This window comes from Notolepis coatsorum (genome assembly GCF_963971535.1).
Source record: "Notolepis coatsorum genome assembly, chromosome: 14".
NCBI lineage: Eukaryota > Metazoa > Chordata > Actinopteri > Aulopiformes > Paralepididae > Notolepis > Notolepis coatsorum.
Window position 1 is genome coordinate 44379905 of NC_140178.1, and position 13963 is coordinate 44393867.

Consider the following 13963-nt stretch of genomic DNA (forward strand, 5'->3'; position numbering starts at 1 on the left):
ACAGTGGACTGGAGGATGAAGACCAGAAAAAGACTTTCAGCTTTTTTACACAAGGGTCCATTTTCAATTAATCAAAACATTTAGAGACATACAAATATACATAAAAATGCTAAAATGCTATTGATTGATTGATTGATTGATTGATTGATTGATTGATTGATTGATTGATTTAAAACTTTATTAACATATTGCAGAATGGGTACAGTACAGCTCAATACACACAATTGTTAAGGGGATGCAGACCAGAGAAAGACTTTCGTCTTGTTTACATCAGGGTCCCCCATTTTCAATTCATCATATTTCATATCTAAATAATATAATATCTCATTGCTAAATATATGCAATATATAATCTAATAATCCAATAATCTAAATCTAATATATAATATAAAAATGCTAAATGCATGGGTATTTTATTTTGTCTTTAATGTTAGCTTGCAAACTCAAATACTGTCTTGGTAAGCCTCATAATGAATTGTTTGGGGGAAAAAACAAAAACATTGTGATGTGTATCGTGTATCGCCGAAAGGTCAGAAAATATCGTGATATCATATTTAGGCCATATCGCCCAGCCCTAATTTTGTTGATATATTTCTCATATATCAACACATATCAACCGTTGCTTTGCACATAGCAACCATTGTTCTTCCAGCATGGAGGACAAATGGGATTTTCTTTCTTTTCTTTTTTTATCTTTTCCCCCCTCCTTTTTCCTCAGATTTTTCTCCCATCCCAATGTTAGTCGTTATGCCAATTCCCAATCCCCTTCCTGGTCGCTGCGCACTTACCCCCCACAGTCGGTCTGGGAGAGTGGAGGCTATCACGTGCTTCCTCCGACACACGTCCAGCCAATCAACCGCTTCTTTTCACCTGGCAGCGCGGACTCTCACTGAGAGGGTGTAACGACTGTAACGTGTGGAAGGATCACACTACCCCCCTTAGATCCTATCCACGCTTAGCAGGCGCCCCGACCGAACTGTAGGAGTTGCTGTTTACAACGACCCGGACCCACCCCGCCAGCTTTCCCACCCTCTAATTCAGCCAATTGTATTAGTGTGAACGGCCAGCCAAGCTGGTGACAACACCGGAGCATTCGAACAGGCAAATCCAGCGTCTCCGGTGTTGGTGACGAACGCAATCTCTGCTATGCCACCTGACCGCCCTGACAAATGGGCATTCTAAACATTCAGTGAAACGCCTCAATTAGGGATGGGCATTTTTAAGAAGAATCCAGATCGAAGGGGCGGCTGGGTGGCGCAGCAGACATTGCGCTCGTCACCAACGCAAGAGACACCGGGTTCGACTCCGGCTGTCGGCGTTGCCTCCGGCTTGGGCCGGCTGTCATACTAACTCAATTGGCAGAGTTAGCGGGTGGAAGTCGATGGGTGGTAATCTGGACGTTGTGGACAGCGACTCCTACAGGTCGGTTGGGGGACGCCTGCACAGCAGAGACAGGAAAATAGCGGGGGTAGTGTGAGCCTCCCACACGTTACACCTCGCCAAATGAGAGTCCGCGCTGGCAGGATAAAAGATGTGACAGGCTGCCTGCACATGTATCGGAGGGGACATGTGATGCAAGGCTTCTATCCTCCCTACAACCGACCAGTGGGGGGCATATGCGAGCAACGTTCAGGGGAGGGGAGAATTGGCACGGCTAAATTGGGATGGGAGAAAAATTTAAAAAGGAGAAAAAGTGAAAAAATAAAAGAATCCAGATCAATTGATCGCATGCTATACTCGAGTGATCGTGTATTACTCGAAAAGGGGGAAAAAACTCAAAAAAGATTTTATTTTTTTTGTTGGAAATTTTATTTAATTAAAATTATTTTACTTAATTTTGTTCATTCACGTATATGTTTAAGGAAACCAACAAACAGTTATAATCTTACACATACATGTGAAACAAATATGTAAAAAAATAATTTATAATAATAAGAATTTAAATATATATTTATTTTTCATAAAAAATATTCATAATTTAAGATCGATTTTTCTCATAGCTACTACGATTACTCACGCCCATCCCTAGCCTCAATAGGGGCCTTACATGGAATGTTTGTGTAGTATTCTTTCCTCCAGCATGACTGCCTGTAACATAGCAACCATTCTTTTGTACATGGCAATGCAAGAGACAAAGGTTGCTATGTGGGAAAACAATGGTATGTGTATATGAGATATATACTGTATCAGCAAATACAGTACAACAGTAAATCATGATTTTCCAGTGTTTTATCTACTCTACCACTGCACAGAAATTAGGCATTTACTTTTGAAAATGGTTACCAAGGCCTCTATTAAGCTGCTGCAAAGTACACATACTTCGTTTTAGAGCAGCGGTTCTCAAACTACGGATCGCGACCCAAAGTGGGGTCCGCGGGTAGGTGACAGTGGGGTCGCGCATTGGCAACAAAAAAGTCAAGAGAAAAACCGATGACCCCCTTCGTCAACGGAGGCCGATACACAGTATTCCAATACACATCTCACTACATCCTGCACATGTATAAATGCGGAGGCCACGTCTGGTCTTTTGTGAGTCAATGTGTACTCAGATAATTGTGATCGTATCCACTCAACAATGGATAGGTTTGTTGTCAGAAGCGGTGCCGGTTGGTCGTGTGTTCCAAATGCTGGCAAAAAAAATGGCGGAATCTATAGGAGTAGCGACACCAGCACTACTAAAATGAAACAGAGTAAAAGACAAGTAAATTACAGCGGCACTTGGAAACTAGACACTGAATTTAAAACAGAACCGCTAAAAATATTTTGGAGCAGAGAAAACTGCTGAAAACTGCAACAACGAAATGAAAAAGGACTTCATGCTTCATCATATTAGTGTACATATGTGTGGTAGGAGTAAAGTAAAGCAGCCTTCAACTTCAAACTTCAAACTACTTTAGTTTCCTTTCGGAACTTGATTTGTGCAGTGGTTAAAAGACAACATACAGTCACAATATGTACATAGACACTCACCGCTATAAAAAACACCAACTACATACATTAAAACTACAGTAAAAATAGAATAGCCTCATCAACATAGAATCATCATAAAATGTACATGTGTGCAGTTAAGATAAACATATTGGATTATCAAACACTTAATTTCCCATACCCTAAAGGCCTCTACATGCTACAGCAACTTCAAAGCAACTTCAACACAACATCAGCACGATTTCAACGCAGTTGTTGCAGAGGGTCTTGTAGACTGTGTTGCGAGGACGTTGCGTACCTGTCTCCAAAATCTAATCTAAACAACCGTTGCGTTGATATTGCGTAGCAGTGATTGGTTGGTTAGCGAATGGGGGCGGGGCTGTCATAGAATAATATTGGTCCCGCAGAGAATACCATCCTCCATTGTTGTAGCCAGCGTTGATGCTAAATAATTAGCGTCACATAGCTGGCCTTTTTCTGAAAACCCAAGCACATATTGTTCCATAGCATACGCCTTCAGTTGATCATGACAAATCCTCTCTTACCTTGACGATTAAAAAGCCTCCATAATTTAGTAAATAAAGCTGTAGCCAGCCAGCTAGCATTGGTGCTATTCAAAATGCTATCCACATTAGCTACATAGCTACCCAACTAAATACAATGGTATCCTGAGGTAACATTAAATACAACGTTTGCTCGTCGAAATGACTGGACACACACAGGGACAAGTTAAACATCAATCAATTAATTTATTCCAACAGGTAGTTTGAGCTGCATGTGAGCCGAGGTCTTTCTCTCCTCTCCATTGGAAACTAATGACGTTAAAACGTTAGCTCGAAAAGCACAGAAACGGGCGACAGAAGTTAAGCTGCTAGCAACAGACACTATAACACTTCCGGTCGGGGGATTTCAAAATAAAAGAGCAACGTCTAAAAGCACCGGAAATACGTTTATTTTGTACATTATCTAACGTTAACACGAACCTAAACTAACTTTAGTTAAACTAACTTTGCGCATCGATGTTGCAGAAGCATAAAGGCAGAGTGTCTACAACACCGTTGCTTTGTCGATGTTGTGTTGCAGTTGCTTTGAAGTTTCTGTAGCATGCAGAGGCCTTAAGCCAGGGGTCAGCAACCTTTACTATCAAAAGAGCCACTTTTCCCCCCTCCCACAAAATAAAATGCTCAGGGAGCCGCACAACCTATTTACCCTTAAAATGAAGATAACACAGTGTATAACGTTTTATATATCCCCAAGCATACCCCACATTTAGCATAAAACACCTGACAATTGCATACCCAAAGTAGTTTGCGATTTATTATACTTTATACTTATAGCACACAGTTTGTTGCATTAATGGGATTATAAAGCAACAAAAAGAAAAAATTTGACTTTTTATTGCTGTTTTTACCTGTTATAACAAAGGAAAACCTCAAACTCTTATGAAGAGGAGAAAAAATACTGGCTGTGTAGACCTATTTTTTAATAAAACAGAAGAGGAGACAAAACGAAGGGTTATGTATATAACCCAGTTCTATGAGTTATGGTGCGCTCAGCACCTGTCTGCATATATCTCGCTTCAGCGTATATACACTGAATAAAAAATTCCACCATGTACCTTTACATGCCAGCATTCATCTGGCCACACCCCCATCCGCTTACCTACATAAGCAGGGGTGGGGCCACACACTCATCTCCTTCCCAACAAATTTCACCACAATGAAAAATCAAGGGCTGCAGCGGCGTCCAGGTGCTGAGCGCACCATAACTCATAGAACTGGGTTATATACATAACCCTTCGTTCTATGTCGTTATGGCTTGCTCAGCACCTGTCTGCATAACAGGGGCTGAGCGGAGCCATAGCCCGACGAATGTACCCCGCTGAGGCCCCCCACAACCATCAGACCGGGGAGGACCGAGCCCCCCCGACCCTCCCTAATGGAGGATACCCCCCCTATTGGAGGTTCATGGGAGGGCGACGGATCCGACCGTGCGAAGAGGCACTCAAGCAACTCAACGCACAGGGTGAGCAGACCGTGGCTTGACCCCACGACTACACACACGCACAACCCGCATGCCACCCGGGAACGAACGGAAGGAACAACCTCGTTACTGCCCCCAGAAATCACGGGGTCAAGAGCAAACCCAACCCCGTGGCAAGGCCGTAGCAGCAAAGCGCAAAGGAAGACCCAGACCCACTGAAGGGACTGGATCCCCTGGAAAACGGGGGCCCGGAGAGGTTAATGACGCCAGGCATCAAGACCCCACCAGGTGGTCACTTAGTGACACCGCCCCCCACATCGCCAGCGTATTCGGATAAGGCCCTTCCAAGAGCGGGCCCTTTCCCCCCAATAGCACACCGCCTGGCACACTGACCCTGCAGAACAGGCAGTCAGCATGGCCGTAAGCACACAAAAAAGGTTAACCAACGGAAGCAGGCAGCGCACCGGGGAAACCAGGCAACAGGCTGTAACCTGAGCCTGGAGCACTGCGGACGAGACAGGCGCCAAAGGAGTCAGCTGAAAACAGCCCCCCTAGGCGAGTCAATATATGGTTTAACCCCAAAAAAATTTATACAAAAGGTTTTTCAATGGATTCTGGTAGTATTGGGCGTGCTAAATAACATACTAAAAGTCGACCAAAATCGACCCCTCCGAAAGCCGTCATTTCCAAGATGGCGTCCCAGATGGCGCCGGGGCGATTAAAATGGCTATATCTCAAATTAAGAAAATGGTGCAAAGGATTTCTCAACTGATTCTGGTACCTCTGGGCATGCTCACTAACATACTAAAAATCTAGGAAAATACACCTTCCAGAAAGGCTTAATTTTCAAGATGGCGTCCAAAATTGCGACTGGCCAAGCTTAAAATGGCTATATATATGTCAATATAAAAATTATATAAATGATTTTGTCATTTGATTCTGGTACCCCAAGTACCCCTAGACATACTTAGGAACATACTAAAGTTTTAGGGAAATACACCTTCCGAAGAGGCTTAATTTTCAAAATGGTGTCCAAAATGACGACTGGGAGCTTAGAATGCCTGTATCTCAAATGGGAAAACATTTCTAAAGGATTTATAAACTGATTCTGGCACCTCTATACATTAATAACGAGCAAAATATCTAGCTAAATATATCTGCTAGGAATGCATCATTTGCATCATCAAAATGGCTGCCTGTAGCTTATTTTGGCTAAAATTAAAATTGGTTATTATATTCAACCTAGAAAGCTGGCTTTGGTGTTGAACACAAAATAAATGACCCACTTATTGTGGTCTTTAGGCCTACTCATCATCATCTTCAGGATCCTCTGGGAGAAACTTGTTATGTGGATTGTCACATTCATGAAGTTGACATGGTCCACAGACAGTAGTACAAGGTAGTCCATATTTTCTGCATGAGCAGCGAAGTGTCTTGCAGGCAGTGGTACAGTTACAATGAATGACCTTCAAGAGACTGTCTGGAGCAGCATTCATTGTTGACATGAGTGGGACAAATCTATTGTCCTGCAGGTTCCAGCCCCAGTCTAGAGCATCTATACCATCATCTGTTCCCATCCAGACCATGACCTGGTAGTATGCTCTACGACAGTGGAATTTGGTAGCAGATTCAGTTGGTGGTAGACGTTCAGGCGTTACCGTTGATGAAGCTGAGACAACCTTCTTGCTGAAAATGTTATATCTCATTTTTGCAAGCGAATCTGTGCACTTTCCACCAACATTTATGACCGCACGCGTCTTTTTTCAATGTATTCCAATGGGGAGGGAGCGTATGCGGCCGAATGCGGCCGCCTACAGGAAGTGCGCTGTGGTCGGCTTTTTTTTTCACCGCCTTTCAGCTTTTCTATGCGGCCGCATACAGCCTAGAGAGTTGAAACGTTCTGAACTTTTTCTCAGGAAAATATAGTTTCTCAAGCGGTTAGCACAACCCCAGCAACTAAGCTAAGGCTTACATCGTATCCCCACAAACACAGTGACACAATATATTTGTAAACAACATGTCTGAGAGGAGGGTGGGGAAGCCCCAGGGAACCGGGGGGATCACCCCTCCTACCTTACCCTTGATACGGCCCAGTTGAACAGGTAACCCTGTTAATATGTGAACACACTGTTCATTGTCATTACAGGCTGAGAAAATAATTCATTCTTCACTCATATGTCCCTAAGCATAGCTTTATAGGTTAATTAACCCCCTTAGTTGTGAGTTCACGGTACCTGAACACACATGATGTTCTCAACACAACTAACCAGATCATTTTTACACATGTAAAACAACAACCCGATTTGTATGGAGAGAGAAGCTATACCAGTGACAAGACAATTCACACACAACACGCGTCGTATCCTAAATGTATTGCAGCAACACCCGTTTTGGAAAACATCGTTATTACAAAACATTTAGAAGGGAAGGAAGAAGAAGTGTTTAAGGTCCGGTCGGGACCTTCCTACCGTGAGCGCAGGCCAAGCGAACTGCAATCTGGCTAACGGGGCACCGACGTTTAAACACAGCATTCCTGTGTTGACGACGAGGGCAGCGTCGCTGCGCCACCCAGCCGCTACGGTTCTCCATGTTGACGCAGTCCTCGCCGGCCGGGCTCCCGGTAGGTTCGACTAACATCCTCTGTCAAAGATGACGTCGTAGTCAGAGTGTTTAAGGCATGTTATAGTCACAGAAAACGTTCAACAGTGTAGCATTAAGCTAACAGCCGTTCGGCTGATAGCAACAAGCTAACGTATACCAGCCTGGTAAACACAGCGAGCTAACAGCTGCGCAGCTAACAGCTGACTGGCTAACAGTAGTCCACAACTAGCACGCAAGCTAAGCAGCTATCACCTGAACTGTATACAATGACATAACAAGCCACACTTCAGACAGGCCACTGTCCCAATCCCTCCCCTAACAGGGAAAAGAAAAAGAAATGTCAGAACACAGTTGTCAACGGTGGTCCAGACATACACAGGGCCCTTTGAGCATGGAACTTCCGATAAAGAAGATCCATGCCCACATTTCCTCATTAGGGTATACTTCCATTTGTATATGAAAGATGGGGCCTGCACGGGACAGAGAAGCATCCGCTCTATAATCCTGGGATCACCAGGACCTAGCGCGGCCCACTAGATTAGCCATCATGGGCGTCAGACCAAGATCCCCCGACCGCCGTTTAAGCCGAGCAGAGGACCCTAGCCTGGAGTCGGCGTTTTGTAAATTGTTAGCTAACCCCCACAGCATCAACAACAACCAGAGCTCGTAAGCAAAACAGTACTCCTAATACGAAAAAAACTTTGAAGGTCGGAATGATCCAGACACTCCAGTAACGAAGACAATATCGCCGTATTTTCTCGAAAATAGTGAGAGAGAAAATAAAGATATGATGTCAACGTATCTCCTTGTTCTTCCTTTCCTCAGACTAAATATTTTTCTCCACGTCAAGTGGGCATGTGAGCAGCACTTAGCTTGTGATGAAATTTGCGAAGGAGATGAGTGTGTGGCCCCACCCCTGCTTATGTAGGTAAGCGGATGGGGGTGTGGCCAGATGAATGCTGGCATGTAAAGTTACATGGTGGAATTTTTTGTTCAGTGTATATACGCTGAAGCGAGATATATGCAGACAGGTGCTGAGCAAGCCATAACGACATAGAACACTGGTGTCTGTAGACCGACTTTGAAATAAAACCCTAAACTATTCAGGTATATTTGAGTCCTTCCCTTATTTGTGGAACATTTATAAAATAAAACGTAGTCCACTTTGAAAAAAGACTACTACCTACTTTGAAATAAAACACAGAAAAGGAGAAAAAACACTGGCATCTGTAGACCTACTTTGAAATAAAACCCTGAACTATGCAGCTCTATTAGAGTCCTTCCCTTATTTGTGGAAAATCTATAAAATAAAAAGCAAATTAATCTGTCCACGCTGAATTAAACCCTCTATTTTCCTCAGATTTTCCTTTTTTTTGGATTTATCCATGGTTATCTTACTGGGGGTCGGAAACTCAAGATTAGCCACTTGCAGACGGCAGGGAGAGGCGCGGGGTGTGACGTACTGTATATTTTAGTTGATGAAATATTTTAGTTGACTAAATATCTTAGTTGATGAAATATTTTTTCATTTCAGTGTCACAGTATGACATAGATCTCCAAAATAAGAAAAAAAAAAAAACGTCTTAAATTATTATTTTTTTTTTTTTTGGGGGGGGCCGCAGGTTACCGACCCCTGCCCTAAGCCCTAAGCAGATATCATGGCAGACGGTATATATGGATATTGAAAAAATACCTTCTAGACATTGTGATATTCATCTTTTACTTCATCGATCAGCCCTAATACTTTGTGTTGTCAAGTGCATCAGCAGAATCATTTGTGAGAGCTTGGTTAACTATGTTTGAATATTTACTGCAGTACTTACAGCTTGACAACACTGTTGCTCTGTCTAAGGAGAACGTGTGAAGTACATTTCTTATTAAGCTTCCAAACTGTCAGGTGACAGTTATAAATGTAGTGCACTGCACTCTAAGTGCAGTTATAAATTTATTTCTGTGTGTGTGTGTGTGTGTGTGTGTGTGTGTGTGTGTGTGTGTGTGTGTGTGTGTGTGTGTGTGTGTGTGTGTTCATGTAAACATGTATTTCATTCTGTGTTTGTGTGTGTGTGTGTGTGTGTGTGTCAGTCTTGGTCAGTCTACTCCTGGAGCTGAAGAGCGACCAGTACGTGCGCTATGTTTTGGATAACATACACACACAGGTGAGACAACACAAACAAAAAACACACACACACACACACACACACACACACACACACACACAGACGTAACATTTTCTTGTTAACAAACACTTAACGAATGTTAAACGACAGTTGTGTAACTAACCAATGGAAGCTCCCCTCGGGTTGTTGTGGATGAGAGGAGGCTGTGTGTGGGGATGACAGGGAGTGATAACACCAGGCTGACCTGACAGAATGGAGCCTGATTAGGACACAGGGAAGTCAAGTCAAGAGTCAAGTCAAGAGTTTTATTTGTCACGGCATACAAGTATACAATGAAATGCGGGTGGTCTTGCCCGCAACGATGTGCAATACAGTAGTACAACATATAATAGAATCCAATAGACAACATTGTGCAATAAACAGGTAACATAGTGGGACATCACGGTATTTGTACATAGTTATTTACAGAGCATGAAGGACATGCTAGGTCCCTTGGTAGTACAATACACTGTTACTATACTATTTTTAAAGTGACCTTTCTTTGTGGCCATAAGTGTGGGCGTGTGCAGCATGAGTGAGTGCTTTCTCATGTTAAAGGAAGGGACTATGGTGCCGCAGGGGCACGGAAAGATTGCTTTCCAAATCTTACCCGATCTCTTTTCAGAGGTGGGAACCCAGGTTGGCCAGGCCGGGACCCCAAGCTCAATTACTGAGACGAGACCCAATCAATTTGAGTTTTATTAACATATTAACATTAACATAAAGAGTACGAGTTATAGATGGAAAGAAGCATTTTGTGTCTTTCTCATCTGATCTGTTTTACTCCTATGTAAAAACATTGCCAATTGTAAACAAACTTTTTACAGCATCAGGGAATATTAAAAACTCATATTTAGTTGTTGTCTTTGTGTTAGTGTTTATCAGGTTCCAATCCTAGGTTTTGAATTTTGGTAGTGGGGCTGACCTTATATTTGGATTACAGATTGTGCCTTTAAACACGGCTACTTATCACAGGTTACAAGGAGGTTGAGGTTGGAAGGGTTGGGTTAGTGATGGTTACTTTAAAAAAATGTATTTGTCACAGACAACTGATATAGAGTAATACTCGAGTCTAGACTCAAATTCAGACAACTGATATAGAGTAATACCCAACCTGAGCATGTCATAAGAGCAAAATGGCCACAATGTGAATATGGAATATGGTCCCCATCTGTGATGGGAGGTGCCCACTTGGTAATCTTAACGAGATGCCCATTTTCCCAGCCCACACTCCATGCTGCCCTCCAGTCACCTTTTACATCTAAACTGGGTTCCTATTAGGGATGTCCGATATTATCGGCCTACCGATATTATCGGCCGATATTGGCATTAAAATGTGATATCGGAAAGTCCCCTTCTTTGCAGGGCTATAACTTTTTAAATTCTATTGCTACATTGCCATTATTAGGGCCCATTCAAAGTCCTATATGTATTGTTCATTGTGTAGCAACGTTAAACTTTTTCATTCACATATTCATAGTAAAGTATGGTCTAATGTATAAGTATGTTTTCATCTCTTTCTGCAGCTTTCTCCAGAACGTGATCTATAGCCCCAAATACATTATATTGATGATGCAATACAGTTTTATGGCAATCAGCGCGATATAAAAAATTCCAACTAGACGTACTTCTAGAAGTTACTACACGTCATCTGATGTTGACCGGATGGGCTAGGGGGCGTTTATAATTCCGTGGGCAGCGTTATACCAATCATCTAATGTGGGTCAAATGTTGATAATAGCAGTTAGTATCGAAGACGGTAATTTTACACGCTAAAACTCACCCCAGTCTCCGCGCGCCGTTGGGCGATCATCGTAGAGTAGAAATTTTACCATTATGGGATGTCGATTTACCCGGTCCATCTCCAGCTTGTATAATGGTATATACGTCCAAATCATGTTTATCGAGTTATTGGCAATCGATCGCTATGTAGTGTGTCGAGATCGAGTCCCGGGACCTATATCGAGTGCCCGGAAGTAATACGGCCGACCAGCACAACCTCTACGGCACTTCCTGTTAAGCGATTGCGCCGATCGGCCACCAGATGGCGCTCCTGAACCGCCAGAGAGCTCAGTGGGTCCTCCTGGTGGATCTCAGGCCAGCGGAGGGGAAATATGAATCCGGTCCCAGATTTTTGAAATATTGATATCAAAGACGCTGTAAAGCGTCTTCGGCAACTTGAGCATGGCCGGGAATGACGTGTTTAGGCGTTTTCCGGCACCCAAAGTGTTAATTACCTGAAATTATTCCGTTTTTTGAGGGGGAAACCCTGCATATATCGGTATCGGTTGATATCGGTTGATATCGGTATCGGAAATTAAGAGTTGGACAATATCGGTATATCGGTATCGGTAAAAAAGCCAATATCGAATATCCCTAGTTCCTATGTATGTACTCACGCTCAGTATTCTTACATGAACTACTATGGATTACAGTTAACATTAGCCTACATGTAATCTATAACTCCCCAACGCTGTAGACTGGTCCTTTATTATAGATGGGAGTAGCTGATAGCGGACTTGTGAAAGTGCTGATAGAATTACAAAGTAGTAGGCGGTCAGGTGGCGTAGCGGAGACCGCGCTCGTCACCAATGCAAGAGGCTGCGGTCTCGACTCCCGGAGTCAGCATTGCCTTGGCTTGGGCTGATCGCTATACTAACTCGTTTGGCTGGGTTAGGGGGAGGGAAGCCGTGGGTGGGAAACTGGCGTTGTGGACAGCGACGCCTACAGGTCAGGTCTGGGCGCTTGCTCAGCGGAGGCAGGACTTAAGGAAGGCAGCATGACCGCCCACGCGTTACACTTCACCAATGAGAGCCCTCGCTGCCAGGTGAGAAGAGAGCCACTGGCTGTCGCCGCACGTGTCGGAGAAAGCGTGCGGATACTTTAGGGTTCCCTTTTACCGACCAGTAGGAGAACATGCGTACAACAACCAGGTAGGGGAGGGGGGGGAATTGGCACAACGACTAAATTGGGACGGGGAGAAAACAGAGAAAAATCGGAGAAAGAGAGATACAAAAAAAAATATATATATAATTACAAAGTAGGGCTGACCTTCTAAGCTTTTTATGGTAATCGAAGCTTCGGGCCGAGATTCGATTTTAATTCGAAGCTTCGAGATAAAAAAATAATTATTTTTAAAATGTTTTTTATTTACTTTTTTTATCTTATGTTGTGGGACTTGTACAGCACTTTGGTCAACTTTGTTGTTTTTAAATGTGCTCTATAAATAAAGTGGATTGGATTGGATTAATTAATTAATTAAAGGGGAACTATCTTATAAATGGCCTTTTTCAGTGTTTAGCATTGTTTCCTAGCTATGTGGACTTATATTAATATGATCTATGTCTCTAATTCTCATATTGGCGCATTCTTCCAATTCTCCTCTCACAATATTCACACTCACTGAACTGAGTCATCTGAAAATGTGATGATTTGTGATGTCAGAGAGACACCGCTGCATGTTAATGTCCCAGATGCCGCGAAGGCCACACAGTGGTTTAGGAGCCCAGCCTCAAAACGGCTCGAGATCTTGAGGTAGAAAAATGCTGTTTTTGAGGACTTGATTAGAAATACAAAACAATGAATTAAAAAATATATATAATTACAGAGGTGTTCCATAAACTCACAGGAATTGTGTAAAAGTGCCCAAATAGTGAAAGAAATAGTAAAATAGTTCCCCGTTAAATTAAGAGTCGGGAGCTGAGCTGCCTGTTACACAGCCAACAACATTACATTACATAATTATGTTGCAACCTTCGTTCGTTGCATTGGAGGCGCAATAGTTTGCAGGTGGGAGGGGGGATGAACAAAAAATTATAATTTAAGAAAAAGAAAAAAGAAAATGTATTTATTTATTATAATTTTTTTTTTAATACTGTATATTCGAATTTTATTTTCCCGTTCGAATCCCGTGCCCATCGAACGAAGCTTCGAAGTATTTAAGACAGCCCTATTACAAAGCATGAGTATAGATTTGTCACAGATGTAATGTACTGTATGTGTGAAGCATAACGTTTCCTACCATGTTCTCCTCAAGGTTTCTTTCCAGTTTTCCCCTTTCATTTACTTATTATTATAATTATGGAGAGTATTCTCTGCGATGTGTACAATCCACGTGTATTAAATGTTTCATGGCCCTGTTATAGAGCTACACCACAGAAAATGCATTGTAATGCTAAACGTGCAGCATGGCTCTTGATGGGGAAAATCAATCATGCAAGACCAGCGGCCATTTATCTGGAAGCAAATAAAGTATAAGATTGAATGTTTGTTTGTTTATTTTACACATATACAAAA

At 42.7% G+C, this 13963-nt stretch overlaps 1 protein-coding gene across 1 annotated transcript in view; it reads left to right on the forward strand.

Moving 5' to 3' along the window:
- Nucleotides 1-13963, forward strand: part of mei1 (meiotic double-stranded break formation protein 1) — a gene marked incomplete at both ends in the record, with an annotated part of 379667 nt that overhangs the window by 12601 nt on the left and 353103 nt on the right. The window contains one exon of the mRNA XM_084329092.1: nt 10293-10306. Within this exon, the coding sequence (XP_084185218.1) occupies nt 10293-10306 (14 nt within the window). The remainder of the gene's footprint in view (nt 1-10292; nt 10307-13963) is intronic.